The following is a 20,196-nucleotide window of genomic DNA, read 5'->3' on the forward strand; positions in this document are numbered from 1 at the left end:
CTAATTGTGGAGTGTTAGCAAAGCAGTGTTGAGTGGAGGAAGTTAAATCTGCTGAAGAGACTGCGGTCACAGTTTCACCAAACTACTTTCTTGGATCGTGAGAGAGTGGTCACAGTTTGACAGGCTAGAAGCTGGACAAGGGGTTGCCAAGAACAGAAGTAGCAAAGTGTCTTTAGTGACCTGTTTTCTTATGAGAATGAGTCAGTGAGGTCAGCCGTCTTGGTTGCTTATGTCCGCTGGAGCTAAATTTGTTGTCCAGAAGCAGAAGCTCAGATGGAGAACTGAAAGCGCTCATCAGACGACAGAAGGAATTAGAATTGAAGTCTGCGTTTGTGGAGTGACTGAAGTCTTGTGACTGAGTGACTGATGGTGATAAAAGCTACTCAGGGTCAAGACTTCCCTCTATAGTTGTGATTCATGACTTGGAAAGCTCTGCCTCTGTCATCTGTCTTCCTGGTTGCTTCATACTTCTGCGTCTAATCCAACTGAGAGCACGTTATTTAGGCAAAAACCAGGACAATGGCTGATCTTTCATTCGTCCTGACCTGATCAGAAGTGGGACCATATGGATATTTGATTAAAAAACTTTTTTGTGGTCCTAACACAATGATGATTGAATAAGTCTAAAACAATTACTAATGTTTAGCAATCCAGAAAGTGTCTATGGCTTTCAGTGGCACTTTATCTATACACTCCAAATCGAGAGAAAAAAACCCAGGAACCCTGAAATCCCAAGAGTTTTCCTGACCAAAACAAAACAAAACTGCTGAAGAAGAAGACCCACACACAGTGGGACGTCTGGTAGGAAGAAGTCCCAACAGCGCTGGGCAAATGAAGACTGTCTATGTCACCAAGCCAACCAAGACGAAAACCCTGGAGCGGCCCACAGCTTGACAAAGACAAAAACCTTTTATGAATCACATTCTCAGCATTGGAGGAGTAAAACCGTTCACGACAATCTGATGGCAAGTGACAATCTGACTCAAATTCAACATCTGCCTTCAGACACACAGCATCAGAGCCATTCTATGTGTTTTTAATCCACTGAATCTGAAGCACAGACAAATGTGTCCTTATCAGCTCTGGGCAAGGAGTGTATGTCGGGGTGTGTGAGCAGGAAAGGGTGTGTGTTTTGGCACCCGCGCGTGTGCGTGTGTACTTCAGGGGCTTAATGGATTTTCCTCAGGACTCAGATAAGCTTCTATCTGAGGTGTAAAAAAGCTCAGTGCGCAGATTTTCTGTCTGATTGTGCAGCAAATTGATCAGCACGCCTTTTATTAATCCGTAGAAGAAGAACCCATCAAAACTGGAGCCTGGAGTCACACCTGACTGACTGGTGCAGCTGTAGCTTGTCCTCAGCCAGGGGAAATACACACTCGATCTGCATCATAGTTTTCTGTCAGCCTGAAGAAGCAAGTCTGTTGCTGCTGCAGCCGGAATGACGAGAAGCATTTGTGCCATTATGACCTATTAAACACCTTCTACGCCCCGTGAGTTCAGGATGTCACGGACACTTGGAACCATGTGGTGAATTGAAGCAGAATGTCGACCTCTAGTGTCACATGTTAGTTATTACATTCTATAGGGCTGTGACAAGAAACGGAATATAACAAAGAACAAAGATATTAAGGGTGGAACCGTTCACCAACAACTATGTCTAGCAATTGGCTACAAAGATATTTATGTGTAGCGACGCAAGGGTGCCAGTGAATGGTTTCATCATGTTCTTATGGGGTGTTGAGCGGTAAACTAAAGGAAACTAGTCCAACTGGTTTTAATGGTTATGACAAAAGCAATACAAATATTATCAGTAGTTCAAATACAACTGGGTCTGGTATTTTTGTTGATTTCAGCCATACTGAAAACATTTCTTTCTGGCCGAAACCACGGTTAAGGTCAAAACCACAACAAGAGATGGAAAACTTTTTATGAAATCTAATTTTCACCCGTGCACACTTCTGTTGACTACAATATTTAACAGTAGTTTAAAACAAACTGAAGACTTGCTAACAATGGAATTAATTGAAACAAAATCCCAGTATTGCGGACCAGTGTCAATATTTACGCAATTCCTTAAGGTACCTGAAATTGGAGATAAAAAAAATTTAATGATTAGCACTTTTGGTTTAGGAGCAGGAGATAAACGTCATGCATGGGGCAGCAGTATGCGGGAAAATAAAATATTGCAGTACAGTAGGGGAGAAATAGCAACTCACTGGGAAACAGCTCATAACCAACAACAGAATGAAAATATCTCATCAATTATTTATTATGAATAAATGCAAATTCAATGACAAAAAAAAGTGCTGAGAACACTCTGACTCTGACACTACTAAGTCTATGCAGTTGAGGAGGTGCATTAATACAATAATACAACGCTGCAGAATAATGTGCAAAGAGGATGACAGACAACACTAACTCTAATAAACTAACTCTAATAAAGCAAGAATACTGAAATGGCCTGAGCTTGTATACTATTAGAGACTATTAGTCATGTTTAGAGGTATAAATAGCTACCAGTATATCTAATTCCCGATGGGGAGGAATACAGAAAAAGACAGGACTTCTTCCTACTATATATACAACCACTGTGAGAAAAATGCACACCCCAATAATGAGAGTAAAAATGTACAACTCATGAACGAAGGAAATGGCATAACTAAATAACATCAAAAATGTGCTTGACACAGATGTGTCAAGACTACACAAGAGAACAGTAAATACTTCAAAGATCAGGCCCCAGTGAACATACAACATGAGATAAAGAACACTACACTGACACAGGAGAGACCTACTACTGCTGCCACTACTACTACTACGAATAATAATAATAATAATAATAATAATAATAATAATAATAATAATAATAATAATAATAATAATAATAAAGAATGCGTGAATTTATCTAATGTAAGAAGTGAATCCAGACATAATGGGCTGTATTAATTATTGTTTTTGTGCAGTGTCATGGCACGTTGAAACACCTCATTTACACGCCGGCTGTTGCGTAACGAACCATTATTATCATTACTTGAACAACAGTTACTACATTTCGTACAAAACGCGTGCATCATTGGTCCTAATCGGCGCACGACAAATGACTTCAGAAGTCAGCATTTTGTTTTTAATCAGAAACTCAAGGTGCCACATCGCCACTTTGCCTCACGCGCAGACGCACGCGATATTCGTTCCCGTCATCCCATTGGGTGGCGATGCCGGGAAAAAAACCCACGTGACCAGCCGGCGGTATAAATACTCCGGGCTCCATTTGTGAAGCGCAACCCTGTTTCATGAGGGAAGATGTGTCGTCGCGGCCAACAGTTTATCTCCCAGATCGCTTTCCATTCCTTTGTGTCCGCTGTGCCTCGGGAGTATTTTCGTTTTACGAGACAATACAATAAAGGTTGGTCGTGTATTGGCTGATTTTTGGTGAAATTTTTCTACTTTCTGCACGGAAACATGCCGAGGGCCAAGAAGAAGAACAGCCGCGGTAAGTCGCAATGCTTCGGCCTAGCTCCCACACACTCATGGGTACTGTAGTTCGTCTTGTGTTGTTGTGCTGTTTTCGCCAACGGGTTGCGTTCACTTGAAGGACTACAAATGCTAGCTGCTGGTTTGCGTCAAAACAATGCACAAAGAAACGCCGATTTAAAGTGCTATGAAAAGACAGCAGTTTGTTCGTTTTAACCTCAATGGGCTGATGAAATGTTTTTGTTAAGATAAATCAATGGTATTGTGACAGCAAGGGACATTTTTATGCTCAAGTTATGAAGGGTTACTCCCTTTGCTAGCTTTAGCAACATTCGATAAACACGCTAATATCGCTGAAAAGCAGCAATAAGACACTTATTGCTGCCATAGTCTTTAGTTTCGAGCTTAAACCAACCAAGAATATGCGGTACCAGCTATGGCTAATAGATGCCTATATAGCTATGGCTCCGCCGTCAAAAATATACAGTATTTTGTGTATTTTGTATGACACATCGGGATTTATTTTTAGTTTGTTTGGGTGACCAGCAGACATTGAACTCTACAATCCTGATAGGAGCAGAGGCGGCGCCTTGTGTCAGCTGGCGTCCACGTCAACAACAGCACAGGCACGTTACTTCAACAGCTGTGTCGACCTCATGGTGTCCACTGACTGGCCTGACCATAATAAAAAATGTATTGTAAAAATGTAATCATATCGTCTTTTCATACACTGCAAATGTTTACTGTCAGTGTTTACGTACAAGGCAAATGATCTGGAACCTGTTTGTGTGACTGGTTTGGACAAACGTGAAACGTTGACTCATAGTTACAATGAAGGACAAAAAGGAAGTTTAGAATTTGAGAGATTTTTAAGTTTTAATTGGGATTGACAAGACCTCCTATTAACTGTCTTACTGTACAAAGTTGATTTGACTTCCTTTTTATTGAATGATTGTTTTACAGCTTTGTCTCCACCAGAATGTTGTTGATTACAATATTTAAATGTCAGGGTGTAACACAAAACAAACAGGACTCTCTGAATGCTGAGTCATCAGAAATGTGTTAGTGTCATTAATCTGATACTAATATTATAATGCGTTTCATTTTGCCAGTTTGAGGAAAGCCATTTTCTGTAATGATATTCTACAGCAAGGATGACTCACTCTTATCTCTCGTTCACGTTTGTCCACCTTGAACTTGTTGACTGTGCTGACTAGCTGACAACTTGTCCTCCACAAGTTCTTTTGAAATGTGATGCCAGATCAGAACATGCTGCAGATTAGATAATCTCTGGCCAGTTACCTAACGCACCTGCTGAGCCGCATGAGTATTTGCATTGACAAAATGTCTTGTACCCTCAGGAGGGCAGCACGGAGGCGTGCAGCCTTTCAGCGATGAGGACGCCTCAGTGGAGACCCTCAGCCACTGCAGCAGCTTCAGTGATGTCACGAGTGTGGTGGACGAAGGTCAGTTTTGCCTATAGACCAACATGCAGCCGCTTGTGAATGACCACACCCAATGCTGCTCGCCGATAAGAAGTGCTTCACAATATATGTCCAAGTAGCACCACTGCTCCTCCAGGAGAACTCAGTTGATGTGGTTCATCTTAACAGGATGTTTCCTGGATCTAATGAAGTTGAGAGGAAGCTTCAGGTTAGACCCAGGAGTTACTGAAGAAATGTTGGTCTCCCAGTTAGCCTTAGACAATGTGGGTATTTCCCTGGACAAGCTGGGTGATGCTTTGGATGGTGAGATATGTGTCTTGACTTCAGTCACTGGCCCCAATATTTGACTTTCGACATATGAAAGACAATGGATGGACTTTAGGCTCTTTTGTTGAACTATTATCCTGCTGTCCCTGTTGAAGACCCTGATGCAACATGTCCTTAGACTGGTTTAAAAAGTCAAAAGTCCATTAGTGATGCATTTTGCCCAAAAAATATCACATCAAGGAAAACGCTAGTTAAAAGCTTGGCATTAGTTTGTGTTGTGTGTTCGTCTTCTCAAGGTGTTTTCAAAATTCTCCTCTGTTTCTCATAAATTTGTCTTCCTGCCATGTTTCTCTTTGGGCACCAGGTGGCGACGTAAATGAGGACGCAGCTCTGGAAGACTATCAGTTCAAGCTGAAGGGTTTCATCGACAGCACGGTGGACAAGAGGTAGGACCACCAGCCTTATCTGCTCACACCAGATGACCTGGCTACACAACACGTCAGAAAAGACACTTTGTATAAAAAAAAAAAAATCATTTACATGACTTCACTGAAAGACATAAAGGCATTGAGATTTTTGTTGACTTTATATTACAAATAAGATTTGTTTCTGGCTCTTCCACATGCCTAAACTTCTTCCGACATCATAAACGCCATGTGTACTAGGATGTTGCTAAATGGGTGTTTGTTGATGATTTCACGAATAATAACATATAAATCATTGTGCATTTAAAATGGTATTTCTTTTGTTATTGTAATGTCCAGTTTAGTGATGAGCATTTAACCAGATAAAAAAAAAGTTTAGAACATTCACACCTGCCATGTCACTTGCTTTGGTTTTCTTACGTAATTCTTTTTGCGTATTTATGAAGAGTTACTCTTCACAATCTAATCCAATAAAATCACGTGACCCCTTTTGACTGGCTCAGCGACATCCAAGAGTGCTTCAGTGTGAGTTCAGTGGCCAAGGTACATAGACAGACTCTAAACAGGATGTGAAGACTGTTCAATTTTTGTCTTTAGTACTAGTGGAAGTTTCTCTGAAACACTGTCATTAAAACTAGCCAGTGGCTAGTCCGGCTGAAGAGAGGTTAGATTTGTGTCTGTGTTGTGTTTAAGAGGCAGTTTCTTTGTAAAAGTGTGGCTGAAATGTTGAGGTTATTTGCACACATGCTGGTCCAGATGATGCTATCTTGTGTTGCATCATTGTAATGAGCTGCCTAAAAAAATGCCTTTGTCCTCAGCGCAAAAACCAGACAGGGGGCACTTGACGGTCTGAAGACGGCGATGGCCACACGAATCCTGTACGAGTTCATTTCCGAAAGAAGGATGACTATCACAGACAGCATCGAGCGCTGCCTGAAGAAAGGTACAGTCATCTGTAAGGAAACTCTATAGAGTTTCCTTTTTTTGGTTAAAGAATGTTAAACTCTACAATCTTAACAATTCCACCCACTTGTCTCCGTAGGTAAAGGAGAAGAGCAGCGGGCTGCGGCATCTCTGGCCTGTCTGCTCTGCATCCAGCTGGGCTCGGGCCTCGAGAGCGAGGAGGTGCTGAAGACCCTCAAACCTATTTTCAAGAACATCCTGGCAGATGGGTCCGCCAACGTTCAGGCTCGCCAGGCGGTGAGTCTCGCTTTTCTCTGAGTGGTCAAGTGACCCACATATCCTTGCTAATGCTGTTTCTCTAGGTGGCGACCAGTCTGGGTCTGTGCACACTGGTGGCAGAAGATGACATCTTTGTAAGTTGTGGTCCACGTTACTCGGGTTTGTTGTGAGAGGACAGGAAGTGATGTGTGTTGTTGCAGGACGTGTATGCCACGATGGAGTGCTTTGAGAGTCTGTTCACGCACTCGTATGCACGAGCGGACGGTTCCTCTCCCACCGTGAGTCTCCCAACTAGCCAACTACACACCAACGCGCTGCTGTCGTGGGCTCTGCTGCTGACCATCTGCAGCGCCAGCCAGCTACAGGACATCCTTAGCAGGTATGAGCAAGATTTTTACTTTCCCATTTTCTAAAGCCCACATTAATCTCCTCTTATTTCAGACATCTGCCCAAGTTGCCAAGTTTGTTGGAGAGTGAGGATGTCAACATGAGAATCGCTGCAGGAGAAACCATTGCGCTGCTCTTCGAGCTTGCGAGAGACCTGGACTCTGTATGTCTGTTAGCCGTAATGATCCCCACTTGGTGCTGTGTAAAGTCTCATCCGTGCCTTTGTTGTTGTTCTTGTCTGCAGGAGTTTGAGTTTGAGGACTGGGACCAACTCTGCGACAAGCTGAACGCTCTTGCCACTGACTGCAACAAACACAGAGCAAAGACGGACAAGAAGAAGCAGCGGTCCGTGTTCCGCGATGTCCTGAGAGCTGTAGAGGTCAGACATCACTTGTTTCTCTTGGTCAGATCTTTTGACGACTTACTGCATACAAGGGCAATGACTCATCATACACAATATACCGGCAAAAAAAATTCTGCATCTCACAATAAATGCGATAAGCACGCAGCACACTTGCTGTACTGGACTTGCATACATGAACATGACAAGACCATGGCGACACACTGTGCTCTCCAGCTCTGTGGCATTTGACTGCTGAGTCACCTGTGTGTGACAGTTTTGGTGGACAATTGCTTCACGATTGTAGTTTTAAACTTATTTTTAATAAGGCAACTATTGATGATGACACTAGTCGACTCTGGGTCTTTGGGTCTGTTTGTTTTATTAGATGGAGTGAGTGGTCGTAATGGGTTTTCTGACATGAGGGTCTCCTACTGCGCTGGTATGGCTTCATTGTTGGCTGCAAACAAATTAAAAATAGTGATGCAAGTTGACCATCACTAAAGGAAAAAAAAAAGAACACTAGAAGTTAGTAAATGAGGGTATCGTAAAGAAAAGCCCTGGAGGAAGAATATGTTGATAAATCCTTAAATGCCAGTGTGTCATTGAAAAGACACACCTGAAACTACTGCAGGAAAAAAAATGGTGAAAATAAATGTAGGAAAGAACGTCAGGTAATTTATACCAACAAAAAAAATTGAGAGCTATATCTTGTGAAACGATGTTAAGAAAAACAAAAACGTGGTCACAAAAGACCTCTGAAGATGGAGGTTTTCTGAAACACAATTGAAATCAAAAGTTGACAGTCACTAACAGATGAATGCAGCAAGGACACGGCCTGGGTGCATTATAATAGAAGTTAGTAAAGGATTTCAATGGTGATGTTGCGTCTTGTGATTCCAGAGTGGAGACTTCCAGTGTGAGAACATTCGGTTTGGGACGGAGCGCATGACCATCGACAGCTGGCAAAGGAAGAGGACGTATGATGCCTTCAGGGAGTTTGTGGGTGCAGGGATGAACTACCACCTGCAGGTATGTGAGTGGCTTGGCTCTGCTCTCTCCTGCTATACTTCTATGGACCAACCCTTGCAACTTTCCTCAGGCTAACGACTTCATCCGAGACGTGTTCGAACTGGGGCCCCCCATCCTGGTGGACTCGGCCACCATGAAAGCCATGAAGATCTCTCGCTTTGAACGGGTATGTGACTTTTGGAGCGTTCTCCTTTCAGTATGGAGGTTTCCTAAAATTATCCGTCTCTCCGGCAGCATCTCCACAACTCTGCCGCCTTCAAGGCTCGGACCAAGGCCCGCAGCAAGTTCCGAGACAAGCGGGTGGATGTGGGAGAGTTCTAGTCTTCGTCCGTTTTCCAAACATGTTTTTGTATTTATCATTCCGCCCTGTACCAGCCCGTCCTATCATACTCTCTGGAATATTGAGTTTAATTTAAATGTCTTTGTGTTAAACATGAACTTTTGTAAATATGAAAGTGCAGTTGACCAGTGGGTGGTTAGATCCCTGCGTAGGACCTTTTATGCGTATTGATGAACCGATATCCCTTAGACTCTCTCAAAGAAATGTTGGTGAGTATGATGTCTTGATGTGTTTAGTGTAATAACCTGAATAAACGCTGAAAAGTACTGTTCATTTGAGTTTGTTTCCTCAATGGTAGAGCAGGGCTGTCGAAAGCACATGCAGTTGAACCAATCAGGTGTCAGCACCAGACTGACAGTCAACTGATGAGTCTTCAGACTCCTGACTGAAGCTGGTGGCGTTGGAACAGCAGTCTGAATCTTCTGTCTGTGATCTTTCCATCAGTACCTAAAGCTGCCGACTGCTGGTGAGAGTTGGAACATTGATGCACCTGGAAAACTTTTGGTCCTCATGACTTAACTTGGTAGGTTTTTTTACAAGGTGTATACTGCCATGCAAAAGTTGGAATAAGTCACACATCCTTGCACAAAAACAAATCCAGCTGGAACAAAAGAGAAGTCAGTGTTCACCAGGACCTTGCATTTGAATCCCACATGGCTGAGTGAGTTCCTGATTCTAGTGCAGACTGAATCATCCAGTGAACCTGTTGTCCACTGGTTCCTTGTCCTCCCAAATATGTGCTGGACCCTGACATGTTATGTAGCCTTTTTTTTCAAGCCTGCTGTAATGATAATTTTAAAAAATATTTTTCTCTTGCTGAAAAATGACCTTGGGACCAACAATTGAGCTTTCACATGCGCTCTCTTGCTCACTCTCACACAAACGCAGCTGTTCTCCATCCCTCACCAGGTTAATGTGATTCCTCCTTCAGCAGCTGCTTCCCCTCCACATCATCATATTTCTCTAACACCTCACATTCAAACGCCACCCCCTTGACTCCCTCCAGCTGTCGTCATGGTGACAGCAACCCCAGTCCCGGGATGTTAGCGTTGCTGATAGATCAGTTGACAACTACCCTTCATGCTGGTGAGGATGACGGACAGCTTCATCAGGTCTCCATGGCAATATTTTATTGTGCTCATCCTGGTGGCATTTCTGTCTCTGTCAGGACGTCAACGTAGTGCATGACTATACAAGGTTTTCTTTTGACACATCATGAGGCATTTCTTTATTTTTTCTGGTGGCACTTTTTTAAATTCAGCATATTTTTTTTTTCTATTCATAATTTTCATCTTTACGCTTTGACATTGGAATAGAAACAATATCAGATCACAGGGAATTGCTTCTTGAGGCTTCCCAAGCATATGGAACATGTGGAAGCAATTCAATTCCATTGGACTTAATAGGTGTTGTGGAGTTATTTTGTTTGATTTTTTTTTTTAAACCCCAGCTCTTTCTTGATCTTGTAGAAAAGAAGGCTTTCCCTCCTCTGTATTATTTTGCAAATCTAACTCTATTTTTCAGCTTTTTTATGTTGATGTCACTCCTTTGTCTTTTATTTTTTTTTACTTTTTAACTTTTTTAATTGTTATAATTTTGTTGGAAAAAAATCATCAGAGTTTGCCTTCTACATAATACCTCAAGGGACGCTATGTAAAAAAGTTCTCTACGTGAGCAGGTGATAGTTCTACAGCATCACAGCTGAACAGAGAGACAGGTACCTCTTATTTGTCAGGTGCTCATAAAGTTTTGTTGGATCCCATCGATTGTCAGTGATCCACATTTGCACATTTACTGGTCACTAAAATATGTTTATAACAACATTACTTAACTTTAAACCAAAAATCCTTCTGAAATGATCAGTTATTCCTGTATCATAAAGGTTGAGATGTAATTCTGCGTTAGTCCTACAGGAGGCGCTCTCCACCAGGCTGCAGCCTCTGTGCTGCTGCCATACTAAATAACACATCCGAGGTTCAGAAGTCACCATGTTGAAGAGTCAACGTTATTTTGAGGGCCAAACATTCGTCATCGTTATTGCCAGCTCTGCGTTATCACGGTTGTAGGTACCGTCAACATCTTCACCCTGAAGAAGATGGAGAGCCTCCATCTTCCAGCACCACATGTTCTCTGGAATCAAGCGACTTGTCGTGCTGAAGCGTGAGAGCCCACACGCCATGTGACTCACAGTTATCGAACACACACGCACACCCACTCCCTGTCTTTGTGGGCACCGCTCATTGCCAGAACCCTTTCCCCAGCCTCTCACGCTCAACCTCACCATCCAAAAGAAATGGCTCACCTTCACCTGAACTCTGAACCAAACTTAACCCCATGACCTCATATTGAGGCTTAACCTTGTGAGGACCGGGAAAACTGTCCCCACAAAGCCAAATGTCTTCACAAATGCTTCCAAGAATTGGTCCCCACAATTACAGCTAAATCAGGCAGGCACACCCTCCCACCTCCCCCCACACCAACTCATCATCTCATTCACGAGAGAAAAATACGCTCTAATATTTTTGATAATATGAAAACTAATAATAATAATGGTAAAACTTTGAATTACCCCAATTTTGAATGATTCATTTCCCCCATTTTTTTTAAAGAAAATAGCAGCACTGATATTTATTTATTTATTTATTTTTGTAGTATTTAGTGGTAGTAATTCCTCGGGGATAAACGTGTTGTATGAATGTGGCAGCTCAAAGAAATATGAAATGTTGTTGATAGTGCCCTCTGCCATGGTGAACCAAACATCCCGGGCCAGTGACGCTTCACAAAAAAGTGACCTTATCAAGTAGATAACAAAAAGAAGAAGGTCATGTTTGACTCTGAAAACTACAGATGGTTCCTCGGGGAAGTCCGGCTCTCTCCCAAATGAAGGAACTGGACGACTGTTTTCTTTCCCTCTCTCTCTCCCGCGGACGCGTCTGAGCGCGCGAGCATGGCCGGCGTTACTAATTCACGAGGTCATCAACTCGTCCGTCAATCACTCCAGCGGCGTCTTCGTGTAAACAGACGATCGGAGGCGACGCGCCGGAGCGGAGAACCGAGACCCAGACTCAGGCTCGCGCGCTGCGTCCGCGCTGCTGAGGCTGTTGCCAAGGCTCCGAGCGCGCGCTCTGATTGGTCGCCGCCTCTCATCAGCCGCCGGATTGGCCGGTTCCGGAAAGGAAAACATTCCTATCGGCTGTGTAATTTGCGTGAGCACGTTTTTTAAGGAATCATCCTGAAGGAAAGAGGCGCGTGCACGGTTGTGTGCCACACCGTCGTGACGACGCCAACACACCGCCATCGTCTGAGAAGCACCAATGACCAAATGTGTCCTCGTCCTGAGGGCGTGTGCGCGTGTGTGTGATGGTGTGTGAGCATGTGTGTGCGTGTGCGTGTGGTTGTGGTGTTGCAGTGAGTTATATATGTGTGTCAGATGCCTCTGGCTGTGTGTGTGAAGTGTGTGTGTGTGTGCTGACTTAAACAAGGTCACTAGTGGAGGCCTCTCTCTCTCTACACACACACTCTCACACACACACACACAAATGATATTTGAATCCTCATGATTAAAAGACTCAGACAGACTTTCAGGCAAATTCGTGAAGAGCATCTAGAAAAATCATTACCTTGGTTTCCACCGTAGAACGACAACCACCACATCAACCTCAAATGACCTCACAGGAAGTGAATGTGACTCAGTGAGTGAGTCCTGACCCCACACGCAGGCTTTGTGGTGGAAAAGAAAACATGTATTTCCGAGTCATATTTGGTACGTTTGGAGAAGTTTTTCAGCAGCTGAGCTGCATCTGACTGATGTTGGGTATGAAACCAAACCCTCGACCTGAAGCTTGCGCTGTGCATCATGTCACCCTGCACGACACCAAACACCCACCTAGCCGCTCCATCCCATGTTCCCCCCCGATAAGCCGTCAAACACGCCTCCAGGTTTATTCCCAATAAGACAGGCGTAAGTGGAGTGGACGTGTGATGGATGGCTCCTCAGCCGGCCTCAGCTTTACTGATCTGTGGAGTCAGAATGGCGCTGAACAAGATAAGAGATTATCAGCAGTTAGCTGGGCGCCGTATTTCTTTGCTTTTACTACCGGAGAATCCTTGCAAGCAGCGACGTGTTTATCGTCCCACGTTTTCCGTCATGCCGACGGCGCTCGCCGGTTCACCCCTGCTGCGGCAGAGGACTCTGGTGCGGCACCTCGGGTGAGTCGTGCCTTTGGAAATGACATCGTAAAGATGACTTACAGTTTCGGAAGGAAGGGAGGAGCACTCACTTGTAAATCCTGTTGGGAGGTATCTGATTTACCATAACAGCCCTCGTTATTCTTTCAAAGTGTTTATCAGCCGGGATTTATCTTTTTATATGCAAAGCCTTTTAACAATGATGACTCTGTTATGCAGATGACACCCAAATATATTCAAATATGCAACGATATTTTGGCAACAGAAGTGGGTCTTCGCTCCGTCAACATTGCTGTGTAAGTGAACATGAGTACAATTTTCAGCATGGCGTGGTCACTTGTCCAATCCGGTATTTAAGCTGTGGATTCTAGTTCTGCTGCCGTATACCTGACCAGTATCCTCTGCCTGTTCAATGAGACGTCAGAGTTCTTGAGAAACAATGGAAATCTGCCGTACTTTCGTTGCCAGAACGTGTGCACAACCATTCACAGATCTTCATGTTTCCACACACTTCCAGATGTGAAGACGTTAAGTGTTTAAGATTTGGAATATGAGCCTTTCTGATGGGACTCTCATGACTATTGAGAGTCCCAACCTCAGGAACACCGGGCTTATGCTCCTCCTCAACAAGAAGTCTACTGCTCGAGTCTTTACCGCATGTCCATTTGTCAGTTCGGCCCAAACACAACAGCAACATTTTCTTCTTAGGGCCAACAACAGGAGGATACCCCACGGCAAGAAGAACTTCATTCAAGTGTATTAGGAGTCCACTTTTTTCATACTATCACTGAAGAAGTATAGTTGAAGGTTACTTTTGAGATACTACATTTGGAATACTTAAAAGTAGGACACTTACTTATACTCAAGTCTACTTTATAAAATTCAAGTAAGCCACTTCCTTCTAAGGGATTTCAAGTATATTACTGAGGCGACCCAGCAGCAAACTGTGAAAAGAATCATGGGAGTTGGTGAATGGGGGATAGAAAAACAATTCTCTGATCTTGTTTTGTTCTCATTTGACAGTTGTTTAGTGCTTTCATTGAATTACTAAATAATTGTTTGTCACTGTGAGTGTGACCCTGCCATCAACCATAGGTGATGTGTGGTCTGTTAGCATGACTGCCAACTATATATATGTCTGGTAGGTAGAGGTGTACTCTGTTGGGTGGTGCACATGATGAACAATTTTACAGTTATCGCCTATAAATAATGTGAGCTTTAAATATGCATTGAATAATTGAAATGTGGATGAGAAGCATATACCTTGTACACTAGTAGTATACTTCTTGTATACTACTAGTGTACAAGTTTCTGCCAATGATCCGTTCAGGATTCAAATCAAGTCTAATTCCTGTTATCCTCTCAGCTGGCTGTGGTCCTGCTTCTCATCTGACTTTGTATGTGTCCGACGATCAATAGAAGCAAGAAGATTGCGAAAATGCCGCCAAACAAAATCCCCTGGTGACAGCAAACATGCCTTGTTTGTCGTCAACCACTTGTGTTGCCTCCAAACAAAAGGGTGAATTGAAAGAGCAGAATGACTCCGCTGGTATCGACAATCCACAGTCCCAGAATTCATGTTTGCTGCTGATGTTGACATGGATGTGAAGATTCCCCATGCTGCTACGAGCCCCTGCGAGCGCCGCGATCGATGCCCGAGGACAGGAGCAGATAAGACGGCTGAATTACTTCTTATCTCTGGAGGTGCTGCTCTTGAATTTCAATGACTCAGACTGAGAAAGCACGTAAGGAAATAAACCTGGGCTCTTTAACTTTGGCTTCACTTTTAATGCTGCTTCGCAAGCTCTGTCGGTTCTGAGCACCGGAGTCAGGGTACGTCTCAGGTTCCCTCATTAGTTTGGACATCGACTCAGTCTAGTGAGATGACTCAGTAGGATGCATCCGTCTTCCTGCCGAATGAGGGAGCAAAAGCAGGTAATGCTAGAAGGGGCCCTGAGAAAGACTCTTCTAGTGCAGGTTGAAGTTCCCCACGCTGACACAATGACAGGAACGGCAAGGAGATAACTTGGTGCGTGGTTGGATACTCGACACATCATGGCACTGATTCGACTCCTGATCCATTGCAGAGTTGCTCTCGGGTGCCCTCTGGTGGAGACCATCATATTTATTTATTTATTTTTGTTATTGTTTTTGCACTGTTTTAGCCAACCAACAATTTCCCCTGCACCACCAATGGAACTCACCAGGACTGACTCTCGTTCTTGTCATCTTGTTGCCAGGCTCATGCTAAGCCATGACAGACACCGCAGAATTCTCTTCTTGCAGATGGGATGAACTGTGGTGAGAGTGCTCAAGACTCAGTTTTCTGACGAAGACCGAATTTCCTGAAGGGCCACATTAGAAACTGTAACTGTCGTGGGGACCATCATCAAAAGAAAGACTGCAAAGAATACAAAACATGATGGAAAAATATCCAAAATATACACATAAGTAACAAGGACAAGTCGACCTAAAAAGATTAAACGTAGGTAAGGATATTAAGAAGTGTAAATATGCAATGAAAACTATTGAACTATTTCATTTCATCTGCACTATGGACGAGACGTTCAAGATAAAACAGGAATTTATTTCAAAATATATTTTCTGTAGTCCTTTAATGTATTTTGAAGAACAAGAAAAACACACAAAAATAGACGATGAAAATTTTAGTCTTCAAACAAGAACATGCTATATTTACTGCTGAAGTGGTGGCGGTGACTAAAAGAGAACGAACAAAAAAAATGACAACATATCACATAACCAACTTCCAAAAGGCCACGGAAATACAGGCATCGGGCCGCATATGGCCCCCGGGCTGTACTTTGCCCAGGTCTGGACTAAGTTGAGTCACAAGTGCGACAAGTTTGACTCAATGACTCCCATACATAATATACAACATGCAGTTGATCTTTTCTCCTGACTCATCTTTAATAAAGGAACAAAAAAGAACGTGTTATTCTGCTTTACACGTGTCATGCGGTTGGTGTCCACCAGTGGGTGCCCTGGTTAAGGGATGTCAAAGTAAATCGGGGATCTGAACCCGACAGGTAATATCAACCTGAACGCAGTGTGGTGTGAGTCAATGCGCGTGAGAATAAAGTCATTTCAGTTATTGACTGAAAATCCATGATCTGAGTATTAAGCAGCGGCGACGGACGTCAGCGTAGCATCGAGCCGTCGCTGTGTGTAGTCGTGCTTGTCGGTTGTAGACTACATTTCCAACTCACCGACTGGAACGCTTTCCAAGTCATCCAGGTACTAATCGCCTCTCAACTCAAATTGAATGCAGCCCTCAGCCCATTCTTTTACTCTGTGTGTGTGTGTGTGTTTTGCCCCGTCATCATTTCCTCTCCACCACAGATGCTGAGTCAGCAACATTTTCATTACAGCTACAAATTAGCGATTTCTTTTAGCGCGCTCGCAGTTGAGCAGGAAATGATTTCGATCCGTCGGATGGTTGCAGCATGACTTTGCACTTCTGTTTTCTTTCTTACGAGCGGGACTAATAGTTGGCCGAGTCGTCGGGTCAGCAGCGGCGAGTCACACTGAAATATGCCGTGTCAGACAAGACCTGCTGAGCTGTTCGCTTGATTCAAAATGATGAAGTGAATGAATGATATTCTGGTTTTTGGAACGTGTTTGACGTTTGATGTTTTTGTTGCCATGGCAACTCGCAGACTTTTACACAACTCAGGAAAGCGGTGACAATTCTACAGTGAAAAAAGAGTCGCTAATGCTAAGTATTTCTTTTTGAGATAAAACTGAAAGGTGCTGAGCCCGGCTGGCTGCACCAACTATCCTCAAGTTGGATTTTTCTCTTCAATGCTTTTTTGTGACACTTGCATTCCATTTTTCTTTAAATTGCACGTTATTGGAGTCTGAGTTTTTCATCATTCAGCCAAGCTACACATTTGTTCTTCGGCTTGATTCTCACTGTGTCTATTTACTTACCTTACAGACAGTCAATATTTTATAATTATCTATGCATTATCAATTCACTTATAACTACTTATACTTTATTTATATATTTAGATACCTTCTGACTTCACTCTTTCATGTATGCTGATGCTTTGTGAATGTCTTTGATGTTTGTCGCGTGTCTTAAATGTCTTTCATGTGTGTCACTGACTTTGTTGACAGTGGCTGCTGTGACACGTTGAATTTCCCCAGACTTTTCCCTAATCTGTGAGGTATTTCATTTTTCTTTTCATTCCACTTTTTAAAGGCAATTAGATTGTGTTCCATTTTAATGCTTTAACGCTATGAGATTTAATTCATTCGAGTCACACGGTGCAGTTTTCAGTTAATCCGCATGTGTGGATGAGTCTCACCTCCTCCAGGAATCAGCCTGAAACTTGGACTGGATCAAACCTCCGGGACCAATACTGAAACGGCAGACGTGATTCAGTGAGCAGAGACGAGTCGACACGGATGATTTCCAGCCAAACACCCAGAGCTCAGTGGGAAGTGTCAGAGTGTGAGTGTGTGTGAGTGGAAAAGAGAAATCTATCGGTCGGTGAATTCCACATGTGATCATCAGCAAACGCTTCATCTCCCTTCATAGACATTATCTTGATTCACAACCCGACCACTGACTCCCCATCTTGAAGTCCCGACTCATCACTCAATGTTTGTTGTGTCTGATCTCACACTCCAAGATCTAAATGTTCGTTCGGTTGCCTTATTACAGGGAAAATGACTTTCATTTATCCTCAAGCTGACAGGTGGCGCGGTGGGTTGGAGGTGAGTAACTGCAGCATCACGTGGGGTTGAGTCCACAATGGGGTTGAACTCTTGGGGTGAAGTGAGTGCGTTCCCTCCTGGCGCACGGGTTTCCTCCCACAACAACATACAAATTGACTCCTCAATTCTGTCTGCAGGTGTGTGTGTGTTTGTGTGAGGGGTGTCAGCTGAGCTGTGCTCTGTAATGGAGGGCGACCCCTGCCTCTAACCCTGGATAGCTGGGAGGGGACGCCAGAACATAAATGATGGTAGAAGGTGAACCGGTGATGTACGTGTAATGATGCTGCTTCCGATATGATGAACTACTCTGCATCATCGTTTCACCTTTCACCCCTGTTGAACTGTTTCTGCCAGTCCAAACACAAACAAATGAAAGTGTCTCATTTACTGGTAAAAAACAAATGCGGCATCTACTGTGTGTGTGTGTGTGTGTGTGAGAGCGGGAGAAGGGGAGAGTGTGCCAACAGCTCCATCAATATCTGTTCATCTAATAAATGCACAATCCTGCAGAACAAAATTGCTTTTCATTCACAGTCATACTGAAGGCGATCGATCCACTTTCTTCTGCAGCGTGATGTCGCGTCTGCAGCGGCAAGCTTTCTCCCAAGTTGACCTTGAAGCTCTTCCTGAACAATGCCCTTGAGAGGGGAGGGAGAAGGTGGAGGCAAGGTGAAACAAATATATCACACGTGCAGTGTGTGCAGTTAGCAAGCTGCTGCTGTGTGTGTGTGTGAGTGTGTGTGTGTGTGTGTGCGCCAGAAAGGTCAGCAGGCAGGAATGATGAAGTCATCTGGATGAGATTTAGTTATGAGAAGAGCAGGCCAGAGAGGAGAGTTCACCCGAGAGATGCTAATCCTTTGTGAGGGATTGATGGAGAGATCTGCTTACCTACATTCATACAGAGATCAAAACAACTTGATTTTGCAATGTGGAAAAAATCTCAATTATGATATTAATCTTTTCTCATTGACATCACACCACCGACAAAACCATTAAACTAATCTGGGAACATTACCTAGTTGTAATCTGACTGCAGATTCAAGAAAATGGAAAATAAACATAAACTGACGACATCACAATATTGAATTCAGACCATCAGTGAAATTATTAACAACATGGCAACATCAAACTAGAGGAATACAGATCAGATGTTTGACCTCCATAATCTGGATTGGACTCTATTAACCCTAATCTGGTTTAGGTTTGAATAATGTAACAATTAAAAAAAGACAGAAACTCTTATTGCTAACTTCAGAAAGTTGGAATCAATCATTGTAATGCGACAATAATCAAATTATTTTAATCTTGTTTCTATAAATTCAACTTCTTTCTATCACTTATGGCTTGTAGAAGGGAAAGATCTGAAATGAAGTGACAGCCTCTCATGTTATTGACGCTAATCTGACTGATGTGAGATTCAGGGATTATTAATCCTCATGGATTTCTGCAGATAGAAATGAAACGGTTCGATCACAGTTTACGTTGTCAGACATTGGTCATCCCTCTTCTCACACAGGACAGTAATTGTTCCCAAAAAGTCAGCAGACACAGTTTTCCTCCAGAGCGTGGCTGCGCCCCCCCAACCCCAGTCTGGGTGGTAAAAAGAAGCAGTGATGCGGCAAATAGGCAATCGTCCCCGGGCGGCCGGGACAACGACTCCGCGGGCCGGGCGGGCGGATTCATAACTCAGACAAAGTAATGACTTCGTGAGAAAACACAACCTCAAGATTTTCTCTTCCCGACCTATCAGGCGGTTTGTGAGATTAGAAAGGTTAAACTGAGATTAACCACCTGTATCCATTCATTTGAACTTTATTTACGACAGCCAGATTTTCTTTCAGTTCACTGAGTTGCGACTACAGCTAGCGTCACCTCCGCCTGGCCTCCACAACATCACGTAGAGTTCTCGTGTCTCAAGTGGAATCCGAACACCTGATGTGATCTAACGTGTTTGTACGAAGCATCGTCATCTCGAGTATCCAGAGTGTCATATTCAAATAGCAGTGGAGTTTTGGCAGCCACTGCCTGATGATTGTCTTAGAGCGCGGTGCTCGGCATCGCTAAGCAGCAGCTAAACACGTTTGCCGCGCTTGTAATTTCCGATAATGGCTTTGACATTTCAATGTCAGGCCGGCTGGGGAGTCGCCCAGCCAGCCTCTTCAAAAAATTAGAGGTGAGCCGTGGCATCAAAAAATTCTCATCCTATTACTGATCCCAGAGCGGGGGGAGGAGAAGGAGGGCGCAGAAGGGACGGGAGCGGGACGGTCAGCACTTTTGAGTCAGTCGGGTTCCAACCTCTGGAGGAAAATCTAGAAGAACGCCATGTCCTTTAAGGAGATTCAGTTAGAAGCACTGCCGTTAGCTAGAGGCTTAGCA

The 20,196-nt window shown here is 43.6% G+C and overlaps 1 protein-coding gene across 1 annotated transcript; it reads left to right on the top strand.

Annotated features, from left to right (window-relative positions):
• The first annotated feature begins 3,272 nt into the window (after positions 1–3,272).
• On the top strand, positions 3,273–9,167 carry ifrd1 (interferon-related developmental regulator 1). The gene is made up of 12 exons (XM_053863227.1): positions 3,273–3,490; positions 4,833–4,937; positions 5,548–5,629; positions 6,427–6,551; positions 6,651–6,808; positions 6,874–6,924; positions 6,991–7,169; positions 7,232–7,340; positions 7,422–7,556; positions 8,421–8,549; positions 8,620–8,715; positions 8,784–9,167. Exons 1-12 carry the CDS (start codon positions 3,460–3,462, stop codon positions 8,868–8,870), a joined length of 1,287 nt encoding a protein of 428 aa, XP_053719202.1. The 5' UTR covers positions 3,273–3,459; the 3' UTR covers positions 8,871–9,167.
• The last annotated feature ends 11,029 nt before the right edge of the window (positions 9,168–20,196 follow it).

Source organism: Synchiropus splendidus, chromosome 4 (genome assembly GCF_027744825.2).
Source record: "Synchiropus splendidus isolate RoL2022-P1 chromosome 4, RoL_Sspl_1.0, whole genome shotgun sequence".
NCBI lineage: Eukaryota > Metazoa > Chordata > Actinopteri > Syngnathiformes > Callionymidae > Synchiropus > Synchiropus splendidus.

Excerpts from the sequence above, each read along its gene's own strand:
- ifrd1 (XM_053863227.1), top strand. The coding sequence starts at position 3,460 with ATGCCGAGGGCCAAGAAGAAGAACAGCCGCG. Across the intron at positions 4,938-5,547 it reads CACGAGTGTGGTGGACGAAG|GTGGCGACGTAAATGAGGAC; the intron begins GTCAGTTTTGCC and ends TTTGGGCACCAG. Across the intron at positions 6,925-6,990 it reads TGGCAGAAGATGACATCTTT|GACGTGTATGCCACGATGGA; the intron begins GTAAGTTGTGGT and ends GTGTTGTTGCAG.